General features: G+C 39.3%; 1 protein-coding gene across 2 annotated transcripts in view; it reads left to right on the top strand.

The window, feature by feature from the left end:
- Nucleotides 1-488: 488 nt before the first annotated feature.
- CDK14 (cyclin dependent kinase 14) overlaps nt 489-27,754 on the top strand; it is a 311,313-nt gene continuing 284,047 nt past the window's right edge. Inside the window, exons 1-2 of one of the 2 annotated variants that reach the window (XM_032699277.1) lie at nt 489-871; nt 7,476-7,507. In XM_032699277.1, coding sequence (XP_032555168.1) covers nt 781-871; nt 7,476-7,507 — 123 coding nt within the window. In that variant the 5' untranslated portion in view covers nt 489-780. The remainder of the gene's footprint in view (nt 872-7,475; nt 7,508-27,754) is intronic. The other variant, XM_032699286.1, reaches the window with a different exon arrangement.

The following is a 27,754-nucleotide window of genomic DNA, read 5'->3' as shown; positions in this document are numbered from 1 at the left end:
GGTCAGACCGGGCGGGCTCCTTCTCCCGTCGCCAAACCCCCACGACTCGCACCCGCCTCGGGCAGCCTCGGCCCGGGGGCGAGCAGCGCTCCCTCGGCAGCGCCGGCCCCGCCGGCCCGGGGGCACCGCAGCGTGTCCCCAGAGACCGCGATGCAGCAGCGGGGGGCGCGGACACCCCCAGGAGGACACGAGGCATCTGCTCCGCCGGCAAACGCCACCGCACACTCCTTTCCGCGCTGCCCCTGCCCGAAAAGCTCCCCGCGCCCGGGACGCGCCGCAGACAGCGCATCCCTCGGCGCGGCCCCAGCGCTCGCCGCCGGCCCCCCTCACGCCCCCGCCGCCGCCGCCCTTCCTCCCCGGGGCTCCCCGGCCCGCCCAGGCTCCTCCTCCTCCTTTCTCTCAATGCACCCTCCCTCCTTCCCTCCCTCCCGTCGCCGGCGCCCGCAGACCCTCGCCGGACTTTCCTTTCGCTCCTCCATCTCTGCTCGGCGCCTCGAGTCCTCCCTCGCCCTGCCCGCCTTGTCTGGCTGTGCCGGGGCAGCCCGAGGAGGGGGCGGGACGGGGCGATGAGCCGGGCGGTGGCGGCGCGGAGCCCAGCAGCAGCAGCAGCAGCCGCGGCCACGGCGTAGGGCTCCTCTCCCGGGCGGGACCGGGGCTGTCCCGCGGCGCTCGGCGGCTTCTCGGGGCAGGCGGGGAGCCCCCGAGCCGTAGGGGAGTTCTCTCCCCCGGAGTCAGGGCAGCAGGGGTGGCGGCAGTCGAACAGGGGTGGGTCGCCCCCCGATGTGTGACATGATCGACTCGCAGTCCGCCGAGAAGATCAGCAGGATGAAAAAGTTGCGGAGAACTTTATCGGAGAGCTTCGGCCGAATAGGTGAGTCCCGCGGCCGGGCCCTGCCGGGGCTGCCCGGCGCCCGGGGGTCCCGACGGGGAGGGGGCGGTGGGTCAGCGCTGCCAGGCTGGGAACACTCGCGCCGACACCGTCCCCGAATGACGTTTCTTGGCAAGAAAGCTCGGGAAAATAACAACTCTTGCAGTCCCAGCAGTGCTGCATGGGTCTGTGATGGAGTTAGCCCAAAATCGGCTGGGAAGAACAAACTACAGATGAGAGTTGGCTCGCGTGCCCCCTCTGCCAAAGGGAAACCTCGACCAAAAGCAATCGGTTATTTTCGATTTGTTGCAGGTCTGGTAATTTGTGCGGGCTGCAGGTTGTTTTTAGTTGAGGAGTGAGATGCTGAAGAAGGTAACGGTGGTCCAGGGATTTAGGAGGCCAGACAAAAGAAGTCTGTCTGTCATCTGCTGCGAAGTCTTGTCGTTCTGTCACTGACAGAAAGCATCGTGAGGTAGCGTCATCTGAATGCCGCTGCATGTTACCTCCTGGTGTCACCACAACGTGTTTGGTTTTGACACCAGTTTATTTTGCAGTTGGCTTTTTTACAGAGAACAATGCCAAAGAGTTCTGGTCTGCTTGGACTGGTGTTTCTCTTAGTCTTTGGCACTCTGTGTTGCTTAATTCACTGTTTAAAACGTTAATTCCTGCTAAGAGCATCAACACGCAGCTGAGCAGGGAGAGAAGGTACATCAGAGGAGCTGTGAAGTACCCCCGAGTTGGCCGAGCAAAGCAGCTGGAGATAGTGCTGTAATACCTCTGAGCAGATGCAGGAGCCCCTGTCCTTGCAGACCTTCTTGTAAGGGCCCTTCCACAGCCCTTGCCCATTGCTCTTCCGACTGGGATCTTTCTCCTTACAGTCAGTCTGGCTGGCAGACCCTGGGTCAGTTTGCAGGGCCTCTTTGTCCCAGTGAGAGAACGTGAAGTGCCTGTGCTGCAGCCATGAGCTGTGGCACTTTTCTTCCTCAATAACCCTACCGAGGAGGTGTGCTGGAGTACTTGAGCATTATGATTTTTCACATGTTGTGTATACATTCAGTGTACCACCTTTAGCTTTTAAGGACTGCAAGCTTTTAAGTGTATGATCGGATTCAAAATCAGGTATTTTTTATTGTCCTACTGCAAGATGAAAAAGACTGAGAAAAGCTCATTCATATTTGTAAACCAGAGAGTTCAAGGGTAAATGCAAAGTTACAATTGTGAAGCAAATGTCAAGTCACTGTTATGAATCTCTCTGTCCCTATATGAAAATAGCTTTCATCTATCACCTGTCTTAAACTTGTAAAATATGTTTAACTTTCTTTGATTATAAAAAAATGAGGCAGTCAGGTGTTTGGTCTGATATGTGTCTCTGTGTGTGTATAGATGCAGAGAGACACTCTTCCACAGAACTATGGGAAGGTTTTACTAATGGTGGAAGTCATTAACAAAGAAAATGTTTTGAATGAGGATGCTGCTTTGTTGTAACAGTGACAGTCCTGTTAATGCCTTTTAGGGAGCAAGGCCCCTCTGGCTGGTAATTTCTGCATGTTTTAGTTGGCTCGGTTGGGTGATCATCTATTTTTGTCATTTTGCACAAATGAAACAACCGTTTAGTTTCCTTGGGAGCTCTGGCCTGATTTTAGGTACATGGATTTTTATGTTTTACAGCTCCTCCAGTTCTGTGTGTATATGTGCAGACATGTAGGAGTGTGGTTGGATGAGGGGTTTGTTTGTTTGTTTGCTGATGGTTGTTTTGTGTTTAAAACAGCTGCTACCAGCAAGATTTTTCAATCTTCAGGTGCTCTAATATTTTGACCATCATTCTAGTAACTGCACTTTGAGCGAAAAAACTTCTATTTTATCTGTATGAGGTTTGAACATAGTCCATTTCTGATACCAGAGCCACAGATAAGCCCAAGCAAAGAAACTCTAAACTTGCATACCAGGAAATCCTTGGTTAAAACATGTGCTGTACTTAACTCTTATATTGAAGTGGAGGAAAGAAACCCAAAACCTCATTGGAAAAAATCTTTCTGGGTGTTTTTCACATGGGTTTTAAAGTTCTTTTTGTAAGAGGTAGTTGCTTGGTGAAATTAACAAATTACAAATTTTATGGGTATCTAATTGTAATTTTGTCAGTCATCTGTTCAGTTGTGATTTATTATAAATAGTAAATTCCTGACAGTGTTCAAGGCTAGGTTGGATGGGGCTTTGAGCAACTTGGTCTAGTGTAAGTTGTCCCTGCCCATGGCAAGGGGGTTGGGATGATCTTTAAGGTTTATTCCAACCCCAACCATTCAGTGATTCTATAAAATAAACATGATCTATTAACTTTTCTTGTTCTGCTGCAGTTTCTGTGTTTTCATGGATTTAAGTACGCAACATAGCATCATGAGCATAGTCCTATAAATGATATGAGAGTAATATGGTGTTTGAATCAAATAATTAGGGAGTCAAACCTCCATGTGCTGCAGTAGGGAAGATCTAATGATCATTCTTTAAATGGTAAGTCACCTCTAGGCCTCCCTGCTGTGTTTGCAGCCTTCCATCTGCCAAATACAATTCTCTCAATACTGCAGGATCCCAAACTTTTGATACCAGATTTCAATATCAAAGTTTATATTAGCTTCTGGGATAAGAGTGGTGGAAATGTATCCTAATTGTCATTGGCAGTGTTTTTTTTTTTTTTCCTTAGGGCTTGCAGGTTAGTACTCAGTAAACTGCCTTTCAGACCACCTTCTCTCCACCAAGTAATACTATCTGAGAGGTTATATCTGCAATTAATTTATAAGATTTTTTTTTTTTTTGCGGTGTGCTAAACTATGTTAAGTAATATTTGAAGCTATTTCCCCACCATCTCCAGATAAAGCCATTGTAGTTATTCCTGGGGCACAGCAGAGTCCAAAGAGTACTAAAGGCAGGTTCAAGTAGACCTGGCCCATTTTCTCACCTGTGAACTGATGCTTTGGAGCCATTGGCTTTCCAGTGGCTGACAGAGGGTGATGAAGATCTGGCTCATCATGCAAAACTGTGATTGGTCCCATAACTGTTAGAGTACCTATTATTGAAAATGTTTATTTTGCTGAGCTGAAAAATGTGATGTATGAAATTGCCCATCACTGAGCCCTTTCCTTAGTATTCGCTTTGTGTCATTATGTGCAAATCTGGCAAAGGATGATACAGCACTGTGGTATGTTGGAGGAAATGTGTGTGGCCTGTGGTGCTAAACTGAAGTTTATGTTCTAAACCAGACAAGGTGGCTTTTTGCTGTAGAAATTACATGCTCCCAGTTCTAGAGAAATGAGCTGTCTTTGCAGCTAAGGTACCCTTTTCTCCTGGCAGAAATTTTCTGGTATTTCAAGGAGCGTCCCTCTAAAATTTATCTCATCATAAAGAACTTATATTACTAAGAATATGAAAAGTTTACATCATTCTTTTCATTGATATGTTTGTGTCAGCCTATCCATTTTTATACAAACATCCGTATTAGTTTAAAAACTCTGGTTTCCTTACATACTCTGTTGGCCATATAAATGAAGGCATCATAACTGTATGTTAACATTCAGTTGACTCACTGTTTATTTTAGCATTTAAACCTTTATTAGGGTTCGTTCTTAGTTTTTCACTTTGATAATTATGTAATTAAAATTAATAATGAGTAATTTCATAAAATTAATATTAGTAATTTAGTTATGTAAAGAGTTCTTAGCTATGCATTTGTTGAAATTCATATAGTATCATATTTGAGATCTCTTCAGCTGGCGCCACTTAACTTCTGTTTTCTTATACAGTTTCTTTAGTCAAAAACTAACACCCAGTTGCAAGGAAAGGAAGGGAGAAAGAAAGAGAAAACATTGATGAGATTGATCATAGTGTGCTGAAAGCAGTCTGTGGCCCTTCTGAGCATCTCTGGCCTTTGTTAGTGGCTACTCACTAATACAAAGGTTATCTCCACTAATCTCCTCTGATGTACATACACATAGCTCAAATACCTGAGATAATGAGAAGTTCATTTGTAAACAGTTTATTTTTTATTTAAGTTCAGCAGAGCTTTTTTTTTTACCATTTTAAAAATGAAAGGGTTGCACTGAGGAGAAAAAAATATTTCTAATACAGTTTGTTGTATAAAATACACTGCTTTGATGTTTTCTTTTGGAAATGCTATGTAGTGAATTGGTTGGGACTGATAATATTATTAAACAGAATATTATTAAAAGGGTGGCCAGAACTCTCATTTTCTTTGGTGATTCTTAAAGGCCCTCTTTTAATCACAGGTAGATGTTAAAGGCAAGTGAAATATGTGCAATGATGAAAGATTCCCGTTTCTTCTTGTTCTGTTAGGTGGTGAATTTTGTTTAGCAGTCTGTAGTTTGGCTATTTCTGGAATGTTTTGATCATGTGAAAATCTTGTGTTTTGGTAAGGGAGAAAAGCATGACCTCGGTGTGTCATATACTAATTTATAGCTTGTAAGTCATTGTGACCTGAACTGTAATTGAGAAGATAAAAAGTGTATTCTTAAAAAGTGTTCCACAAGTTGGGGTTCTTTCTTTCTTTCTTCCTTTTCTTTCTTTTCTCTTTCTTTTTTTCTTTTTCTTTTTCTTTCTTTCTTTCTTTTCTTTCTTTTCTCTTTCTTTCTTTCTTTTCTTTCTTTTCTTTCTTTTTCTTTCTTTCTTTCTTTCTTTCTTTCTTTCTTTCTTTCTTTCTTTCTTTCTTTCTTTCTTTCTTTCTTTTTATTTCTTTCTTTTTCTTTCTTTCTTTCTTTCTTTCTTTCTTTCTTTCTTTCTTTCTTTCTTTCTTTATTTCTTTCTTTCTTTTTCTTTCTTTCTTTCTCTTTCTTTCTTTCTTTTTCTTTCTTTCTTTCTTTCTTTCTTTCTTTTTCTCTTTCTTTCTTTCTTTCTTTCTTTCTTTCTTTCTTTCTTTCTTTTTCTCTTTCTTTCTCTCTTCCTTCCTTTCTTCTTTCCTTTCTTTCTTTATTTCTTTCTCTTTCCTTCCTGTTTTTTCTTTCTTCCTTTCTCCCTTCCTCCCTCCCTTCCTTTCTTCTTTTCTTTCTTCTCTTTTCTTTTTCTTTTTTGAATGTCCTGACTCATAGTTCTGAGTACTTGGGATTGGCAATCTGAAAATGTTTTGTTCACCCTTCATAAAAAAACCATTTCATTATAAGAGTGTACAATGTGTGCCTCAGATCTCCTCAGCAAAATACCAGGGTTTGTTTTATTTTTTTTTTTTTTAACTATCCATGAAATCTAGATGAGTAACTGTAAAACAGTGATCTTCAAAGATTTGAGAGAAGATATGTTTAAAGGAAGGCTGGACCTTCCCTGTTTTTCTGTATGGGAATAACTGGGATTCCTGCCTTGCTGCCCTTGCTGGAGGTTCTGGAGCTGCAGCACTGTTTGCACAGGTGTCCTGCCTCTGTTGTGCCTCTGATGCAGCTTCTACAGTTGTTTTTGTTTTGTTTTGGTTTCTTTGTTTTTAAGCTGATAACACAGTTGCTCCTGAAGACATGTTTTAGAAGAGGTGTTGGTTTTGAAACTACTAGTGATTTGAAGGCAGAAGGAGCATCGAAAAGCACAAAGAAACTACTGGAGCCTAGATCCTCAGCTATGCTAGGTGCTTAAGTATTTATATCCTGCAGAAATAAATGCATTTGAAGTGTAAGAAACACTACACTGCTTAAACGATGAGGAGGGACCCTTCTGGGGCAGCACTGCACAAACCATATGGTCTTTCAGATGACCTCGCTCAAATTGTAAACCTTCGTGATTTAAACTGAAAAGAAACAGCACAATCATCAATGTAACAGTTTATCTAATTTTAGCTCTTCAAGAGAAGGAAACAAAGAGCACTTTCAGGTCATGACGCGCTGCCCCTGGCGGGTTTGGTTGTGGCGCACGGAGAAAAGGAACCAGTCTTGTACCTTCAGACTGACACGGTTCAGTGGAGATTTGGAGAAATTAATTTTCTGTATATTTCAATAAAGATGTCCAGTATGCTAAAGGAAAACTTTTCATCAGCTTTATCTTTGCTATGACTTCAGAACTATTCATGTTTTTGTTTTCGTACTTTACCAGTTCACGTTTTCTGCGCTGTTTTCCCCTTCCTTGTTTGTTGATTAATTGCTTGTTAACAATGTAAGAAAGAAATCTCCTCTTCTTTAGTGTAAGCCATATTAAAATAATATAAAAAGAAAAAAATTCTACAATGCATACTACATCATAAAGGTTTAGTACTCGAGAAATTGAATATGTGGTTAGGTGTTTATTACACCTTTCCTATTTGAAGTTCAGTCAAGCTCTTCATAAAGGGTTTTCACACTCACTTGGAATTAAAATAAAAATAAAAACCACCCTTATGAACTCTTATTTTCTTTAACTGGAGAGGATAATATTTTTCATAAATATGTAAATTTACTTTCTTGGAAACACTCTGTGCAGCCCTACATTCCATTTACAGATTCAGATTTTGAGTATAAAATTGTTATTCATGCCAGCTAGTTCTTTCCTATTATAACAGGAAAATGATGCTCTGTTTTTTCTGGTGTTAGTTACTTTGTACTCATTGAAATGCAGTACAGATAACAATTTCTTTTTTCTTTTTATTTTAAAGCCTTGAAGAAAGAAGAGAGCAGCTTTGATGAGGTAGGTTAAATATCTTTGTACCTTACATAGCCCAGGTATGCCTTAGTATTTCTCAATAACTCTAGAAGAAACCCATAGATAGTAATGTTATGATGTGCATGTGTGTTAGTACATGCATATTACTCGAATGTATTTTCCAAATAACTGCCAGAAGAATTTGTTAGCTGGAAGCTCTGAATGGAATGCTGGGGTTTTTTTGGAATATAATAAAACTGAACGTTGTTTGAAAGGTGCTCATTGACAACCATTCAATGCAGAGAAATATTGCATGCAGAGAAAATACTTTATAGAACTTTGCCAATGGTAATTCTCATAATTGTAAGCCTGTATTGTAACAGAGGGGGAAAAAAACATCACTCTTGACAGAACACCTTACGTAAAGTGCTGCTGCATTGGCTTCTTGAGGAATATGTCAACTGAGAGACATGCTTCTTAGGAAATTAAAAAAAACCCCAAAAAACCAACCAACCCAACAGCACAAAGCAGCACAAAGCCAGCAGCTATTTGTATTGATTATTCAATGTAATCACTTTGGGGTCTTGACCTATCTATGATATGATATGCGTGTTAATTTGTAAAATATGCTGCTCACGATTTGTGCCTGAGAGGTCCAGGTCAGTGCAAGTTGTCCTGCAGAGCAAGTTTATGCAGGAAGAGGTGTAGGTCTTGGTGTGGTGACTTGTCATATTGTAGTCAATACTTGCCTTGTACTTCCCTGTGCCACCATAGCTGGAAGCAAATGGAAGTATTTTCATGTGTCGATGTTATGCTTCTGGCATTTCTGTGTTTTCTTCTTCATTGCATGCTGCAAGCTTAAATTCTCGGCTTATTACAGTGAGATAGCTGTTGTGTAATGCCAGATTCTAGAATAAATAAATGATGATGTAATGTCCTGGATTCTGGATCAAATCAGACTTCATCCCTTTCTAAACAGATCACATTGATGCTCAAATGCAGTAATAGCAATATAGATGTTTTGTGCTTTTCTGACATGCCAGAAAGCTGTTACTTGGCTCGACCCCTCCCAGGTCTGGAGTGAAAGTCATGGGGTCAGGCTCTGTTTTCAGGAACTCTTGTTGCATCATGCAGTGGTCCCAGCTATTTTATTTCTCTTATGACACTGGTAGAATTTGTTCCCTCCTAGAAGTTAAACCTGTGTGGATATGTAGTTGGTAAACTGTGAAGCCTTGTTTTACAACCCTTGGTCTGTTTTTGTCCAATAGTTTCTTTTGAAGGCTGCAGTGGTCTATTTGTTCTGTAACTTACCCAGTGAGTACCTCGTATTAAATTTGATACAGAATTTGAAAGGGTCCATTAAAAAAATCTGACTTATGAAGATGGCAATTTTTCAGTCCCCTCTCCTTCCCCAGGATTGTTTATCTGCAGGTTGCATTTATTTTCTTTAAACTTGGTTCTCTGCTTGAACAGGACACAATTTGAGCAAATTTTTGTTTAAATTTTGGAGATTGGGAGGAAAATAATCTTTCAAATATGTTTTCAATGGAATCTGACAGATTGTTGATGTGAGCTACTGCAGAGACAGTAAGAGGTGGCTAGTGAGAACAGTACACAGAAGAATTTTCTTCCAACTCCTGTAAGTAGGGAAGAACCTGATGTGACATAAGCATCAACTGGTTCCATCATTTTAGGTGTCATTTCTTAGAAGAAAGGTGTGCTGAGATTTTATGTTGTCATCTTCAAATTCAACACAACAGTTCTTGGTGATTTTCTAGCCTAAAGTGTGAATCAGAGATTGGGCTGTACCACATATCACTTAATTCCTTTCCTTTCAAGCATCCTTCAGATCAGAAGATGAAACAGACTTTGGTAACAATAGTATACTGATTGTAATGAAACGTACTTCTAAGGGAGACAGTATCTGTGAGCAGAGGAGTGGGCACATTTGTTGGTCTTCACCTTGAAAAACACTACTAAGACCATACTGTGATATAAAAGGAAAGCAATCTCGTCTTCTGACTACTAGATGTAGTATTCATATAACAGGGTTGCAGTTATGAAGGAAGTTAGGATGACAGTAAGTGGAATATCAGATGAGAAAAAGAGAGGAGGTAGTTGTCCAAGCTGTCTGAAGCTGTATGTCAGCTTTGTAGGTCTCCTACTACAAAAAAATGAAATAGTCAATTATTGAAGGAGAAATTGCATTTAACAAGCAGCATGTTCTCCCTTTATGATTAGTGGAAAGATACTCTTTTTCCTTTCATGGTGCTGAAAGATACTATGTATCTCTTCTCACCCTGTGCTTCCCCTTTCCTGCAGGGAAGTTGACCTGTGAAGCAGGACTTGAACAAGTAGCAATGAACTTGCCAAGAGACTTTACGCTCTTGACAGGTGAAGGAGGAACTTGTGTTTTAGCCTTTCCAATTGTGACCAGAACACCAGTAGCAGAAGCTGGCCAGCAGGGACTTGAAATCTCTGAGGGGGGAGGGAAAGTGGGATGAAGAGGAAAGATGATCCTTATAAAGCTGCAAGGTTTGGATTGGCAGCTGAGTCAGTTGTTAGCTTATTCTGTGCATTGTTGGTGCTACATGAAGTGCTTACTTGTTTGTCTCTCAAGAAGCAAGGGGGAAAAAATTGAGCTGTTCAGTGGCTCTTATTTTACCTGCTTTAATTGCACACAGTAGCTGAGAAATGTACGGCACTGCAGGAAGTCGTCTTTCTTTTCAAGAGAAACTATTAACAATTAAGATGTCAAACATGACAGGCAAGTGTACCACATAATTGCTTTCTGTGGGTTATGAAATTAATCTCTGCAGTAAATTAGGACCAAAAGAATCATGAGCAGTGAATCCTGTGAATGAGTTGCGTGTCAGAAAATATTTTTATTTGTAGAATTGTTTCAGGGATCTTAGTGATGTATTGAGTCCAGCCTGTAAGGTCAGAGCACAACAATATTGTAAAGGAGTAGTGTAGGATTTCTTGCTTTTTTTCTGCCTGCTGTTGTGTTGCTTTGATTAAATTTTGAGGGAAAAAACCTCTTTTCTGTAGATGCTGCCAGCTTTAACTTTGGTCTGTGAGATCACTTGAATTAATCCATTTAATGGATTTAGTGGCAGTCTGCTCACCTTCCTAAGGTGTTATGACATCTTTCAGAGACTCATATGAATAAAGGAATGGATATAGACCTCTCTTTCTATAGTCTTTCGTTCAAAGCAGCAAAGTAATCGTGTGGTTTTGGTTTTTTTTCTTTTTTTTTTTTTTTAAATCTTTAGTCTGTTCCTTTTTGTCATACTGGTCACATTGTGGGAACTGAAACACGGGCCTGCACCAGTATGACTGAAATCAGTGGGAAGATTCTCAGTGTTTTCAGTGGTTTGTGGATTGGTTTCTTCTGTCATGAAGTATCATGACTGGGGTGGCGAGGGAGGGGCAAGCTGTTCTTCCCTGTTTTCAAAGTTAATTTATTTGAATGGGAGTGAGTAAGGCATCTTCTTGTATCCTGAAATGTACCTTGCCTGTTCTCCGAAGCAACCTAAGTTTCGCTCTCTGAGTATAGGTTTTGGCACAGTTAGCATCTGTTTTGCAGTTTTAGGCAAAGCACTGATTATCTAGTCTGGATACCAAGATAAAATGAACGTCTCTGAGGAGCAGCTCTACATGAAAAGAGCAGTCTATAAACAAATGTATTCCTTGAGTGAACATTTTATTTGTGCTCCAGTAGTTTGTCAAAGTTTAGATTTAACTTCCAGCTACTCAGGATTGCTTTGAAGCCTTTGGACCATTGGTGTAACAAGTGTCCACTCTGTCTTAAAATGATGGAACATTTTCCTTTTCATTTGAATGTGATAAAGGCCAGTAACATATGGCTGAATTGTAGCATGTTTGTGGGAATGACATCCAGTGTTGATGTTGTGACTAAACACAAGGCTGGTAACCTGTTCCTTTGGTTAGCTGCTTCTTGTTGTGATTTATTTCTAAATTATTGTCAGTCAGTCTCGAGCTGTTGGTTCTTCTCCTTCTGTTGTTGATTTCTCTAAGCACTTATATCATGGTTTAAGAACTTCAATCATATGTGTGCACACTAAATACATTAATACCAATGTCACAATGAAATCAAATTGCTTTGATTATTGCTTCTTATATAGTGAGTTGTATTGCCATTGCTTAGCTGTATTTTAATCTTAATTTTCCCCAATATCAAGAACACCGTTTCTTTTTTATGGCCGCCTTTCTTAGGAAATTAGGATACTGTGATTGTGCCTGCTACATGTATAATACTGTCTGACTTCACTCAGTAACTCTGAAGCTGGCTGACACTAGACATTTAGATGCTTGATGGAAAAGCATGTGAGCTGGCTGAGGGATAGAGATAAGAATCTCCTTTGATGGAAAAGCTGGAATGCGAGTTCTTGTGAGTACATGAGAATCTGTTTGGAGGTGTTATGAATACTCTGAACTCCTCAAAATCCTTGATACTCATCTACTCCTTACTACATTTAGAATGTCCAACTCTGAGCAAGCCAAATTTCATTTATTTCACTCATGGAACAACTTCCATGTGTTTGAAGTGGAAGTGTGTGAAAGGGGAGGGAGTTTTGCCAAGTTACTTCTTGATTCTGTAATGTGCTTGCTCTCACAGTCTGTCTCTCTCAACCCAAACTGAAAAGGCTACTCCCTCTGTGGGATGTTGGCATGAAAAATGTCTTGGTTTAAAGGACATCCATCCCTGAACCAGAACTTTTGTGTAGAGATTATTTTGAATTTGAAGAGTTAAAGGAAAGGGTGTAGTTGGAAAAGAGAAGGGCTGTGTAAAGCATGAACAAGAGGCATTTGAATGCCATAATGCAGAAGGCACATAATACACTAAATAATTTTTCTGTATTTTTTAAAGTTTTATTTACAGTAAGTAGCTTGAGAGAGAAGTACATGTAGAAAATATAGATACAGAACTATACCTTTTCTTCCTGCAGGAATTATGGGAGATGGAGGAGAGAAAAAAATCTCGCTCTTTTGAGACTCAGTGTTACTTTTTGTAGGATCTTGGAGTAAACATTGATCTTTTTACTCCTTAGAGACTTAAAAGGTGGGGTTGGTATGTGACATATGTAGAGAGCAGCTTGTGATAACAGGGATTTTGAAAGACTGCTTGTTGTTCCCTCTTCTCGGGTGCAGTAATTCTTTATTGGTCTAAATAGAGTACAGTCATTACTAGTCATGGCTGAGCTGTCAGCTTCCTGATGACTCTGTTTATATTTAGGAAGCAGGACTCTAGTGGCTACTGAACTGTTTTATGTTGTGATATGTTGTATGTTACGGTGGAGAGTGGGTATGGGTAATGTTTATAAATGGCCTGAATATCTTTCAGGTGGTGCTGAGAACTTGTGTTTGACTTAGGGTGTGTGATGATTTTGATGCAGTTCTCATCTGCTTAATGCTGGGGCAAGCAGCTAGTGTGTAGTTAGTTGTGATATGTGACTGAAGGCTGGTGGGGAACAGATGTAGGAGGGAATGTCATAAAGATAAAAAATCCTAAAACTGAATTTGGAAAAAACCCCAGAAGTACAGGTGTCAAAGCAGTTTCTAAATAATACCGGGGAACTGGGTCAGAAAAACTTCATCTGGTGGTTTTAGTTACTTTGCCAAATGTCTGCAAAGGTGTTTCAAATGTCTGGGAAAATATGTTCATTCAGATACATTGTCACAGAACAAATAAGAGGAAACATAATTCCAGACAGAACATAACTCAGTATTGGAAATTGCTGCTTTTGAAATGTTATTAGAGATATGAGACCAGCAAATTCTTGGGGGGAAGAAAAGAGGGAGATAAAAGCTGAATAATGTAATCCAATGCCTCCTGCAGGAGGACCATCCTCATTTATGCTGTTTTTGGGTTCACAAGGTCTTTCTGTGTCCAGTAGAGATTTTTCCAGACTGCCACCTTTGGGAGGGAAGATCGTTGGGGACGTTGCTGTCTCATGCACCTGTCCATTGCAGAGGAGATTTCCCAGGAGATGGCTTGTGTTCCTACCTCTCCTAGTTCCCCTTCTTCTTTCTGCCAGTACTGTTCACTTACACTACTGAGGATCTGGTGCTGGCCCAGTGCTTCCCTGGCACAGATGGCTTAGATATCAGCTTGCCTAACTGATTTACTGGTGTCTGCTGCCACGTGTCTTTCGAGGCCATTCCAATGAAATGATCCTAATTGTGTCACTAGTTCTTAGGACTGGTGTGTGATGTTCGTGTGTACGCATTTGTAGCAGAATAGTGCCAGCACTTTGGTTCTTATAAAAACATTGTCAGCTGCTTAAAGGGAGTAATTGTTTCCTCTAGATGAAGACTGATAATACTATTAGCATTGCACTTCGGGTGAATCTGAGAATGAGGATTGGGAATGGAAAAGAGCAAATACTGTCATTCTGCTAGAGCTCCTTATTAGATCAGCTGTGGGACAGATGTGCCATTGATCTGTAAAAATGCTGTTTTGTGAAACTTCCAATGACTTAAAGCCCAACCCTTGGTCAGCCTCACATAATGTCTCAGAGAATTAGCAAAATTTATATGCTGACCAGGGATTCCTGTCACTTCCCTGAGCTGTGTTGCATGTGGAGGAAAGTCAGGGTCTGGAAGACATGAGACACCTCAGAACCAATGCAAGTCGGTAAGTAACTGAGAAGTGGCAGGAAAGCCACCAAGAAAAGCTGACTGTGAAGTAACTGTTCTGTTGAGTCCAGTTTCAAGGCTTTGAAGCAAAATCTGAGATGGTGTGCAAAGTTTTGAGATTTAATTGGCAGTGACTCTATACCCGTTCAGTGCAGGAATTGTTCTTAATGTTGGGGGATGGATGTGGTCTTTAGGAGATGAAAGTTTGAGAACCGGAAGAGTTTTAATCTTGAAGCATCCCTTAAATGTGTTGAGTGTCAGTGGTTTGAATTTTTGCCCCAGCCATCAATGTGTTCAGTTGCGCATTCTTCTGCCTGGCATGTTTGGTAACAATGCATCCATTTACCTTTCAGAAAGTGTGTATTATTTTCATGGACTAAGAAGAGTGTTTAAGTCAATTGTGAACCTGATTAGTCTCCTCCTTCTTCGCCTTCTTTTCTCCTGTAGTCACTGGATGAAGGAAGGGTTCATGTTATGAGTTAATATGCATGTGTCCTTTGCTTGATTTTTCTTTAAAAACGGATAGAGCAAAGGAGCAGAACTTGGTCTGAATCCATGTCCACAGCAGTGACTCGTGAGCATCTGGCCAAAATGCTGACATATAAAGCTCTGTTCTGATCTACAGGCAGAGAAACCTTGCAAAATGAAGATAAATTTCCAGGCCTAGTTCTCTCACTTGTGCATGTGTATTTTGGGATGTTTCTGCTGATGAGATGAGAGGATATGTGCATTCCAGAAATGTGGACTCTGAATGTAAGCTTATTTTGATTAAGTATACTTACATGTAAATCCTGCTGTTTATTTTCTTGGGATACATGGGATATAGTAATTTGTTGATAGATTAAATAGAATAACAAAGCACAGTACGTTATGTATGGAATCCATAGCTTCTTGTTCTTGGCCTTGCTGGACAATCTGCTGATTGTGGGATGAGAAATAATCATGTCACTTACTACCTTTTTACTTTTTTTCTTTCTTCCAAGCCACACTATTAACAGACATATGACTATATCTAAATCTTTTTCTCATGAAGGAATCTAAGTGAAAATTATCTCTGTCTACTTTTTGGCTTTACTGAGAAATTCTGCATGTATGATGCCTCATCTGCTATGTGTCACAATATCAATGACAACCACATATTTGCAGGATCCCATCCGTGGTAATCAAGGTTTTGAGTCAATTGACAGATCTTGCTATTTCTTTGGAAGGGAGAAGAAAAGGAGATTACAGGCTCTGACTAGCTTATTTAAACCAAATGGATTTTATGTGCACAGAACAATGTCATTTTGTTGATATTAAGACTTAAAGAAATTGTCATTGCCTTATACCTCTTTTATATATGTTCTGGAATGTATCCATTTCACCTTCCAGCAAACCTTTCTACTTCAAAGCCAGTTGAGTCAGAGTCCTGCTAGTACTTCTTATACTCTTTTCAGATATAGCAATTCTTCTTATCAAGTTTGAAAATTCAAACTTGACTCCTAGAGGTTGTTTAAATATGAAATATTGGCTGTAATTTAATAACCAAAAATAACTGTGAATGCTGCAGAAAACTTAATGATAAATGACAGAGGCAGGACTGCTGAGAGAGCACAATGCATTATCACCAATTCTAAGTAACAACTGGAATTGATTGTATTTAGAGTCTCCTGACATAGTTACTTAAATTGAATTATATTTCTCAGTAGAATCCAGGTGTTCACCTTTTTAAGTGTCTAGAAATAAAAACAGTACTAGCTTCAGAAGGTATTCACTGCTGTGCCAACCCAGGAAACCCAGTGGCTTTCAGTGTTTTACCTGCTACTATGTATTCAGCAGAGCTTTTCTTTTTATGTGAATTTCTTTGGTAGCTTACATGTACAAAAAGATGTTCTTCCATACATATGTATTTGAGGAGTCTTCCTGTTTCTTTTAGTGAGAGTAAACTGAACTTCTTGTTGCCAGTGGATCCTTACTGTACATAATCACACTCAGCAGCATTTTGTTTTAGGGGTCTTTACCTTCCTTTTCCTCTGCTGAGACTGCACGTTGAGACTGTACCTGAGGCTGGCTTCATGCTGTTTTGGACTTGTTTTCTGTCTTCTGTCTTGAAAATTCAACACTCTGAAGGAATTTGTTTGAGGTCACTTGCTGTGATTAGTTAGGTCAGATATGCCCTTCAGCTTTGAGATCTGGAAGACTTTTTGTTATCCCAAGTATGTTGTAAGAAGTAGTGCAGAGGCTAGGATGCATATTTTGGCTCATGTTATTTTTCTTAAATTAGTACCCTCTCAGATGAAGTATTTTTCCTTACTGTATTGTGAGTTAGAAGGAGAATGTGTTGAAATACGTATAGAGCTTAATCAGTGTCACCTTATTTTTATCTCCTTTTTCTCCATTAACAGTTATTGTTGCTTTCTGACAGAGAAACTAGATTTTGACATGTTATCTTTTGGAAGTCCTTCTATTACATTTGTTTTGTTGCTGTTGTTTGTTTGTTTTTTCTTTGTTTTTCTTTTCTTTTTTGAAAACTGCCTACGCACATACCTGTCCTGTCCCCCATGGGATTGGTGTGTCCAGCCTCTTCTTTATTTCTTTGTAATTAGTTGTCCTCTTATTATAACAACTTCTGGTTTCATTTTAGTTATTTCTTTTTATTCAGTATGGTGTCAAAAACTGTATCATAGTTCAAATACCGTGCCTTTAGCTGTTGGTTAGCTCTTAGGCACAGATACAGTTCTTTGATTTCTCCTCTTTCTTTCTTGTTTGTTCCCATTTTCATTTATAGCTTAGTCTCAGTGTAATTATCTATGTTCTCTGTATGTCTTTATTCTATTTGTCATGTTCTTAACTGGTGTTTTTACTTTGTCCATGGTGACAAGGATGCTACTGAAGTCCTTGGCAGTTGTTGAGGCAGCTCTCGGGGGCACGAAAGCACAGCCGGGTGGGAGCCCATGTCCTGAGTGGAGTGGGCAGGAAGAGGGGAGCACCTGCAGGCTGCCAGAGGCTGCTGGCACTGTCAGACACTGGCAGAAGCAATACAAAATGTGGTTTGGTGGCTTTCATTTATTTATTAGCCTTCTAAATAGCCAGACTTATTAAATGATGTCCAACCTGCTCTCCTTTGTCAATGCCAATTCCTGATGCAGTTTTACAGTTAAAAAGCAATCTATGCTTGCACAGAAAAAAGTTTTTTAGCTTATCCATGGGAAGAATGACACCAGTTCCATTTGTCAGATTCATTATCATTCTTACCCTGTCCTGGCTTGTTTAGATGTGGGAAGTCTCTCATGACTGCAGGTTTGCTCATTTTGGAGGGGAAAAAAAATTCTGTTTAAAAAAAGAAAGAAAAAAGCAGTCATGATTTATTTTGGCTCTTCATGCACAGAGAGGAACCAGATACAAACAGGATGTTTGTTAGAGGCATCTTCTGCTGACCTTGGAGATGCACAGAATTCCAGAAACTAGAGGACAGCATCTGGAGAAATACTTGAAGGTTTTTTTTTTTTTATTTAGTTAGTTAGTTATTACTGTGGTATGGCCCAGTTAAATGTGATTTGTCTGGCCATCATCAAATAGGACAGAAGCTCAGAGAAGATGAAGGGGTATGCAGAATTTGCTTGTCCTTCAAAAAGGCATGCTTTAGCACTTGAAGACTTTTTCTGTACAAATCAGTAAGAAAATGGTATTTTTATCTTTGAAAGTAATTTTGCAGCAACTAAGCAGTTACAAGTTGGGTTACACGTATTTTTTTATATCTTAAGAACAGGCCTTTTCAGTGGTGTGGAGAGAATGCTTAGTCATACATTTTATGTGGACATATAGACAATGGGCTCAAACAATGAGATTTATGATAGTATTTGGCAACCAAAAAGTTGTGATATTCAACAAAATGCTCTTTCAAAATTAAAAAAAATAAGTTACTGTTACAAAAAAAATTCTGTCATATTTGAACGAATACTGTCAGGAAACACAAGACTCTTTTTCTTAAATTTCTGTCATGTGCATTAATTTAAATGACTTTCTAACTGAAACGCTGTGGTAGGTTTATTCCTAATGTTCCTAATTCTTTCCTAATTCCTAATTATTTCATTCATCCACAAGTGGGGAAGAAATGATGTAGACTTTTACACTCAAAGTGGTGTTTCATTTTGGTGTTGGCAGTTAAGCTTCAGAGAGGACACTGGTGTGAATCTGTGCCCAAAGGACCTAATAGAGTTCATGAGTATATTTAATACTCACTGCTGAGGAGGTGAGCCTAAGAGGTGATTTCAAGAGGCTGCTGGGCTTCAGTGGTGATCCAAGACTTTGGAGCAGATGTTCTACTGTGAGTGAATCCTTATCTTAGAAGTCTATGTGAACTGGGTTTATTTTATTGTTAAAATTTGTTAAAATTTGGCTATCTTCCTTGCTCAGTTTCTATCTCTTGTGAAAAAATGGAGAGAGAAGGCCTCTTGGAGAGAAAGGCAAAAACTGGAAAATATAATTTTTTTTTCTTTTGCTGAAGAACGCAGATGGAATTGGAGATATTCAGTGGGAATATTTTAATTATCCTCTGAGTTTACTTCTTAGCCTTCTTCAAAATTTCAAATGTAGATATTAAATTAGGAAGAAGTTAGATTGAACTGTCATGATTCACAACCTCACTGTGTTACCACAGGACTGCATATCTTGCACTCATGGTGTGTCAGTAATGGTCTGAGCTACTCTGAGAGACAACAACATCCAGAATAAACTGAGTATCATCCACCACAGCCTTTAACTAGGTACAAGAAGAAATTTTGCCTGGACTGAAAAAAAGAGGCTCAGTCTCCAAGTTCAGACAACAGTGTTTCCTAATACTTATTATGCTGGGGGCTGACCAGGTTTGCAGAAAGGAACCTGGGGGTCCTGGTGGACATGAAGTTGAACGTGAACCAGCAATGTGCCCTTGCTGCAAAGGCAATGTTATCCTGGGGTGCGTTAGGAGGAGTGTTGCCAAAGGTGAAGGGAGGTGATCCCTCCCTTTCACTCAGCACTGATGAGGCCACACTTAGTGTGGTTCAGTTCTGGGTCCTCATTACAAGACAGACATAGAGAAGAGCCACTAAGATGATTAAGAGACTGGAGCATCTCTCCTATGAGGAAAGACTGAGAGAACTGGGACTGTTTAGCCTGGAGAAGAAAAGGCTCAGCGAGTGATCTTACCAATGTCTATAAAAGCCTGAAGGGAGGATGTACAGAAGACAAAGGCTCTTCTTGGTGCCCTGTGACAGAATCAAAGGCAGTGGGCGTAAACCAAAACACAGGGAACTGAAAACCTCTGAGCATCAGGAAACATGTTTTTACTGTGGGGGTGACCAAGCACTGACAGAAGTCGCCCATTAAGATTGTAGAGTCACCATCTGCAGAGAAGCCATCTGGGCAACCTGCCCATCATGTGCAATGTGATTTAGGTGGCACTGCTTGCCCAGATAGGTTGGACCAGATGACCTACAGAGGAGCCTTCCAAATTCCACCATTCTCTGATTCATGAAGTTTATTACAGGCTGCTTTCTTTCTGCGATTGTTTGAAGCTTTTTGCATTGCTTGTCACAAACAATTGACTTATTGATAAGTTTTGTCATTTGTGACAAATTTATTTTACGTGTTTCTCTAAAGAGACATGATTTGCTTCATATGTGATTCTGTATGGTACATTACAAATAATTGTTGTCCAAGTTCTATAAAGACTGTACAATGTACTGTTTCAAACCACTTGTTTATAAAAGCTTAGAAGAAATCTCAACGCAAAGATTCTCTAGAAACATCTGTATTAAAAAGTTTACATTTAGAAGCTCATTCCTATCCACTGCTCATCTGCTGGAGACACCTCTGGAAAAGTCCTTCTGTTTCTTTCCCTCCTCAAATCTCAACACTTTGTATTCCAGAGCAAGCAACACAGAGCTTATTGATGTGGTTTGAATTCTTACAGAAATATATAACTTTGCCTCTTATCTCCTATTTCCATGAGGAATTAAAAAAAAAAAAAGAGACTCTTGTGCTGTTTGTTTATATATATATATGTATATACATGTATCCACATAGTATGTCTCCTTTCCCTGCTCTTCCATGAAGTTAGTTTCAAAAGTGGGAGGCTCTGAGGGAGTAACCTATAGATGGAAACCACCTCTATTTATGAAGCTTTAAAAGAACTACATGCTTCCAACAGAAATAAAGCATCTTTTGCCTGGAATTATTCCTTCATAACAAACATGCAGTCATTTTGGGGCTCCAGATTGATTTATCTGGAAAGAGGAAATATTTACTGCCAAAAGCATAAGACCAAAAATAGTCTTTGTCTTATAAAGGGAATTCTGCACCATGTCTTGAGTTTTTCCTTTGTAAAGGACACTAGTAAAGCTGGGGAGGGACAGCATTGGAGAAAAGTGAAGAATCTTCTTCTTTTTTTGTGTTTGATTTGTAGTGGTTTTAGGCAGTAGAGTGAGAGGGGCGATGCTTTTTTTAACACACCGTTCTTCCTTTGTAAACCTAGGGGAAGGGGGAGTATCCCATCACAGTACTGCTGTGTGCAATTTTTTTCCTTGGTTTTCACATTTATTTGTTCTTTACATATGTTTCAAACTCTTCTTAAATACACACCATGTGGACTTGTGTGGAGCAAATCTGGGTTAGTTGAAACTTCTCAATTCTTAATCTGAAGTGCGGCCTTTAAGTGCTTCTTACGGTGAATTGCTCTGCTTATGGACTTGTTCCTGAAATGTTTCCAGTTCTGAAATTGGCCTTAACATTAGAGAAATGTCCTGTGGAAAAAAATAGCTGGGGAACCAGAGTCTAACCAAAATTACTCATTTAATCTTACCAGCTGTCAACAGGACTCCTGGTCGTAATTCTGGCTTTAACACTTAGGGGTCTAACGCTTGATTTCTAGGACAGGGTCTGTGAGCTGATGATGATAATAGGGCTGTATTCCTAACTTGAAAAGGCTGTGTTGTACCTGTAACTTGTCTGCTTATGCATAAAGCTGCTGTCAACATCAAGGAAGCACAGCTGAATGACCTCTATTTTTGAAAGTGTGGTATAGCTTTATTTCATTTTACTGCTTAAGATTGACACATGATCACATTTTTTACCTCTTACGTGATTTTACTCCTATTTTTTACACAAAGTTTACCTTTAAGAGGTAAACTGCCTTATATTAGCTTGCATTTCTGTGGAATTGCTGCCATTTCGTAATAGCAGGATGACATGCATCTTGCAAACTCATTCATGAAGCTCTGTGCTCAGCCCCAAACTTCTTCAGTAAAATAGTTCAAAAGATTGTGCTCATTATGCTAATAAATGGTACCCTTAGGCTCCTCCTTGATCAAGGTAGGGGATGCTTTAAAACTGGGCCATAATTAACTGTGCAGTAAAACAGAATTGTTGTTAATTTATGTTTTTAAGAGGAGGGACTAAATTATGTTCACTCTTGCCGCACAGTTTTGGAAAAGAAAAATGTGCATTAATAAACAACACATCTGTAATTAATTAATGGTCCCCTGGAGAGAGTTTGCTCCCAAACTAACTAATTAGTGTGTAAAATACTAAAAAATTAATCCCAAAACACATCATGAAAAATCAGCTATGGATAAGTGAATTGTGGTCATTAAAACAGATTTTTTTTAATTTTTTTTTTTTTTAATTTTGTCTTAATGGCTCAAGTTAACAACCGAGACAAATACAAAACAAAACACCAATGTTGAGGTGCATTTTGATGTCTCATTAATATGCTGTGCCAGAAAAAATATCATAAAGGTCTCACCAGAATTAATGTGAACTATAAAACTATTGTTTACTCTGGACTGATTAAAAAATGAGTATCGATTACTGTTTTGGTTTTTATTACTTAGGAAGACCTGGGCAGGGCCTAAATATTAGAGTCCTCAAATTGATCCTTCCCTTCTGTTATCACTCTTTAATCTTCTGTAGTGTCTGTTATTTTTCTCTCTTTTCAGATAGACTGATAGATCTCTTGAATTTGATCAGAAAAATACATTTCAAAAACCAACTGTCTGGTAACCTAGATGGAGTCAGCCCTTTATGTGCCTTTTAACAAACAGGTTACCATGTATTTCTCCTTTGGATTCGTATTATTGGTAACTGAAGTAGTTTCTAGTATTTGGTTCCTAAATTCTTCATAAAGTTTTTGCAAAGCATGAAGTGCACTGTGCTTTGTGTGCTGAGAGTCTCACTGACTTCCAGGGAAATACGTGAACATGCCAAAAATGCACGTACTCGTAGAATCAAAGCCTTAATTTGTAAAATGATGCTTAATAAGAAAAACAGGCACAAGGTAGTAATTTTTCTTGTTGAAAACAATGGTTACTGCTCAGGTAAATGTTAGCAGAATTGATTGATTGCCAACAAGAGGTGTAGAAGTGATTAACATGACAATGTGCAAATAATGTCATAATTTTTTTCCCTTGCAGCTGCAGCAGGCATATAAACTGAACTTTCAGGTTTCTAGGTTTTTTTGGAAGGAAAAAAGTGTGTTACAGAAAACTTGGGAAAGAAAATTAAAATTCTTCTGTACTTAAGTTTTCCTTATGAAGTCTCTGTGTAATGCTGCTTCAGCCTAACTGATACCTATTCCTTTTATACTATTTAAGTGAAGCTTTGATGCATACATAGGTACCTCCTGCATCCCTTTCTTTCCCGACTCCTAAATCCTGCTATGTTATGCTTTAATATGAAAAGATGAACTCTGCTTTTCTTCTCAGAAAATGAGTTTTCTAACTCACTCTGCATGTCTTTGACTATATGCAACATTAAAAAAATTGTTTTAAGGAAGTGTATGTTTAAGAAGTAGCAAAGGATATTAGAAATATTCATAGTGACTTTCAATTTTTTAAGGTAGTAAAAGAAACACAAATCTGCTTTCTAATATAAGGAAAAATTTCATATTGATTCTAAGTGGTTGTATCTAAACATGAATGCAAGTGCAGAATAAATTAGTTGCTGTTAATTGGAGGGAAGTTTTCTGTGAAGAGCTCAATTGAATTAATCTCATTGCCTCATGTTGCTGACTGTGCCTTCCTGCAGTACAGGTGCTCCAGGACTGGTTCTGAAGGCAAAAGCCTTCTCACATCTTGGAGTGGGGGTGATTTTTTTTTTTTCGCCTAGCTTTGGGACAGTGAAGCATGTCTGGGCAACAGAGCAGATGTTGGAGGAGGGGACAAATGAAAAACATCTGGAGGTTCCTCTCACTGGAAGGGTATGTGCACTGCCTCAAGAGAAACCACAGAGATTATCTATTGAGTGACAGAGAAAGCATACTGGCTGAGTGGTGTCATCCAATATTGGCATTTTTGTGTTTGGAGCTAAGGGCACATAAAAATCACAGTGACATGGTAGTGTTTCTTAGGGATAATTTTGTTAAACAGTACTACTTTTGCTGGTGAAACTCTAGGTGTAGTTTTGGCTTTGTATTGGTTCATCCTTTGCAGTTCCCGATTTGTCTTTCTCAGATGTCTGGCATAAATAAAGAGAAGAAAATATATCGTTTTGCTGAAATGATTTGTCTCTTAGAAGTCCAGCTAATCACTAGAGTTTTTGACAAATCCATCATGGAATAGCCTAGAGAGAATGAAGAGAAGAACAGCGAAGAAAAACTGGACTATAGTGAAAGCATCTGGGAATTTTTCAGGGAGGGGAAGATGTCTCAATACTTACACAGTATTCAAAATGTGACTTAATTGTCTAGAGAATGTGCAGACTTCATAAAAATGTTAATGAAAAGCAAGTGTTTTATTATGAAGTTGCCTTCTTTCTGCCTTCTTGAAAATTCTTAAATATTTTAAAATAACTTGCAACTAAACTGTTTCTCCTGTTAACATCTAGTTTCTATTTGCATTCCTAGTCAGAATAGTTTCACCTTACAACTTGGATTTCCTGTGCAGTATTTCTAAATGGGACCACAGGGACTTGTTGCTTTAATTTGTTTGTATTCTGTTTCCTTCAAGCTTGGATATATCTTGTGTATATGTGTATGTGCTCTTTTGTTGAACAACAGGGGAGAGTTGTGAGTAAAGGCTCCTTTGCTGTAGAAGTGTAGTATGCCTTACTCTTTGAGCTGGGAAATAAACATTTTATCTATTCTTCAAAGTACTGAGATTTCACATCCCTTTTTTGTCTATAACAGGATAAGAAACCTCTTCCTAAAGAAGATCCAGCCCACTGTGGAAAAGCTGATAGTGTTTCAACATGTGTATCTTACATCCCAGCTGAGTTTTGTGATCACCAGATAATATTCTGTTTTACAGAGATGAGGAGACAGATCTAGGTCCAATTTTGGTTCTGAAGAATCCTTTCTTAATAGCAGCTTTCCTGGAACCATTATGCTCCGGCAAAAAAATGGAGAATTTTTGCCCAGCCAAATTTTCTCTATTTTTCTATTTCTTGACCTAATACATGATAATGCTTTATATTTAATAAAGAGTATGTATAACTTTTGACATATTTCTTAAAGATGTGCTTATCATCATCTCTATTTCAAAATCTTTTGTGTATGGGAGTTCAGTTATCTTGCTTGTAGCTCTCATAGTAATATACCACAGGCTATTGTATATGTCAAATTATTTTTTGTGCTTTGTATGTCTAATATTGTGGAATCGTTTTCATTTCCTCTTCTCTTTACATTTGGTTCTTATGCTTCAGGATACTGCTTGTCTCAAATTAATACTTTTTTTTTCAAATGGAAATATTAGCTTTTATCTTCACTCTGTAGAATTTTTGTAGTGTTGGTGCAGTTTGCACTTCCATTGTTTGGGGTCTGACAGCCCTGCCACTAATTTCAACATTTCCATGAGCTCATAAGTACGCAATAAAATACTTCTGTGTAGAAAAGTGGCGTACCAAAATTTCAACTGAAAGAAAATAATGAGATTGGAAGAAACCTCACTGGGTCGTTTTGTCTAGTCTCTCATTTGAATATTTTGGAAAATAATGCTATAGAAAATACTTAGAAAACAAGGGAGGCTGGAAAGGTTTTAGTTTTGCTCTGAATTTAAAGAAATACATAAGCCCAAAATACAGGCAAATATTCACTTTATATGCACATTTTTTTTCTTCCCAAAAATAAAGGTAAAAGAAAAAAAGTATAGGATGTGCATTTCTGTCAGCATGCAGCCTCTTTCCACAAAAATGTTATAATTTATGGTGGTAGCCCATATTTACATAACACTGGAACAGAAACTGTAGTTGCAGTATTACTGGGAAGAAATGCCAGACTTGCTCTGTCTTGTCTCTGGTTGTTTAATTACTAAGATTTATTTAGAGTACTTGCAGCACTTGCTAAAGGTGCTCTGCACAACAGCTTCCATTTGCAGAGATATGTTTCTTGGTAATCCAGGGTTCTGAACCCTACAAGATGGGATTCTGAAAGTACTTTACAATACAGAATCTCTTTTTATTCTTAAGAATGCCCACATCATCTTGCAGTTGTGTTAAATAATTTATTTTCATATAGGGAATTTGAAACATGGTGCTTCTGCTATTTCAGCAAATTATGAGTGTTTAGGTCTGTAACAGACATATTTTAAGCAGCATGATAACTTCATATTGCACATGTATTTACACTAGAGCTTTTTAGTGAAGACCTTATGTGGTGCGTTTACCCCAACCAGCAACCAAGCACCTACCAACCATTCCCTCTGTCCTGCTTGCAGTGTGATGGGAGAGAGAGTTGCAAAAACAAGAAAAATTTGTGAGTTGAGGTAAAGACAGTTTAATAAGGGAAGAAAAAAGAACCCCAAGTGATGCAAAGGCAATCACTCACCACCTCTCACAGGTAGAGTGATGCCCAGCCAGTCTCTGAGCAGCAGCTACCTTAGAAAATTCAAACACCCAGTTTTTATTGCTGATCATCATATTACGTGTCCCAGAATATCCCTTTGGTCAGTTGGGGTCAGCTGTCCTAGCTGTGTCCCCTCCAAAGCTCTTGACCACCCTCAGACTGATCATCATGTCAGCAGTGTGAGAAGCAGAGAAGGTATTTAGTCCGTGCAAGCACCACTTGGCTGCAGCAGAAACATTGCTGTGTTACCTACACTGTTTTGATCATAAATGCAAACAGTACCAGATGGGCTGCTATGAAGAAAATTAACTCCAGCCAACCAGGGGCAGTACGCCTTACCTTGTTTTTTCAGTTTACGTTGCTACAAACAGCAGTACTTAAATGCTTTAGGAGGACATTAACCTTGACCATGCAGTACTCTGGAGACCGGAGTTCCTGCTCTGACAGCTCTAAGGGCACCACATTTCCCAGAACAGCTGGGTTTTATGAAAGAAATGTTTTCTGCCGTTACTGTCAAGTAAGTAATGATACCAAATTTTGTTAACTGTCTGGTGGCACCTGAAAACTTCTGGTAGTAACTGCTGTTTCTTGATGCATTTAATATAAACTTAAAGGAGTATAACTTTATTAATGTTATTACGGATGTATGTATGAATTTTTATATCCTGATCACACTTCTATAGGCGGTTTCATGGTGTGACTTGGATGAAGTTTGTTGGACATTATCTTTGTGTACCTTTCTTAGTTAGTGTGAGTGGTATGTGGTGTCTTGCTCTAAATTGTTGTAGGACTCCCTTGCTGGGAGAGGGCAGTCTAGAGGAAAGGTTCCAGGGTACTGAAATAAATCATCAGGAGTAGCATCCTAGTTTCCTTTCATTTGTCTAGCAAAGCCACATTGTCCAGGACCCCTCTAGTTGTTTACAGATCAAGAGAAACAGTTGATCCATTCATACGTTCTGGCATAATGGTATCTCATGTCTGTACTCTCCTATCTGCCTGTTTTCCCAGCAGATTCTGCTGTCCTGAATGACTTGCATTCAAGACATTGAGAGACTGGTTAAAGAACACAGTCTTGCACACAGCCATTGATATGGAGACTGCTGTAAAGGGGAAATGAAAGTATATTGTTTAGAGACTTCTGTCAGAGATGTGGAAGGAAGGGAGGAAGGAAGAAAGTAAGGAAAGAAGGGAGGAAGGAGGAAGGAAGGAAGAAAGGAAGGAAAGAAGGGAGGAAGGAAGGAAGAAAATAAGTAAGTAAGGAAGGAAGTGGGTACACCTCATCTTGTGTCAGTGCTGGGGAGACGATGGAGAAGGCAACAGATGGCTTCAGTTACCTGTTGAAGGATCGGGATACTTACAAGTTGGGTTAGAGGGGTCAACGAGATGGTCAAACTGGCAAACAGAAACTTGGAAAGTATTTTGGAAGGATTTCAGACAATTATCTGAAATACAAGGAGATTAAGTAATTCAAACAGAACCTAGATTTGGTGTAGTCCACTGAAATACCATCTGTTTCTTAAAAATAAGGCTTTCAGATCAAGTGAACCACATTTTATCATCCCCAAGGTAAAAGGTGGGAAAAAGAGAGGAAGTTAGGAAGGGTTCTGTGAGTGCACATAAGAAAAAATCATTATGAAAAGTGATTAAGTACTTCAAAAATGTCACTTGATCTAGGAATTGGGTTTTTGACATGAAGCTCTGAATGTGGCGTAACAACATCAACACTCCATCTGCTAGAGTGATTTACTCCTTCAATTATTTTAACTTTGGGAACCTTCTTGTTTGGGAACTGCAGTTGACAAGAGGCAAATTTCTGTTCAGTGCACTAGGAAGAA

Source organism: Chiroxiphia lanceolata, chromosome 1 (assembly GCF_009829145.1).
Source record: "Chiroxiphia lanceolata isolate bChiLan1 chromosome 1, bChiLan1.pri, whole genome shotgun sequence".
NCBI lineage: Eukaryota > Metazoa > Chordata > Aves > Passeriformes > Pipridae > Chiroxiphia > Chiroxiphia lanceolata.
The sequence above is the reverse complement of the archived record's forward strand: the minus strand, read 5'-3'. Positions and strand labels throughout refer to the sequence as shown.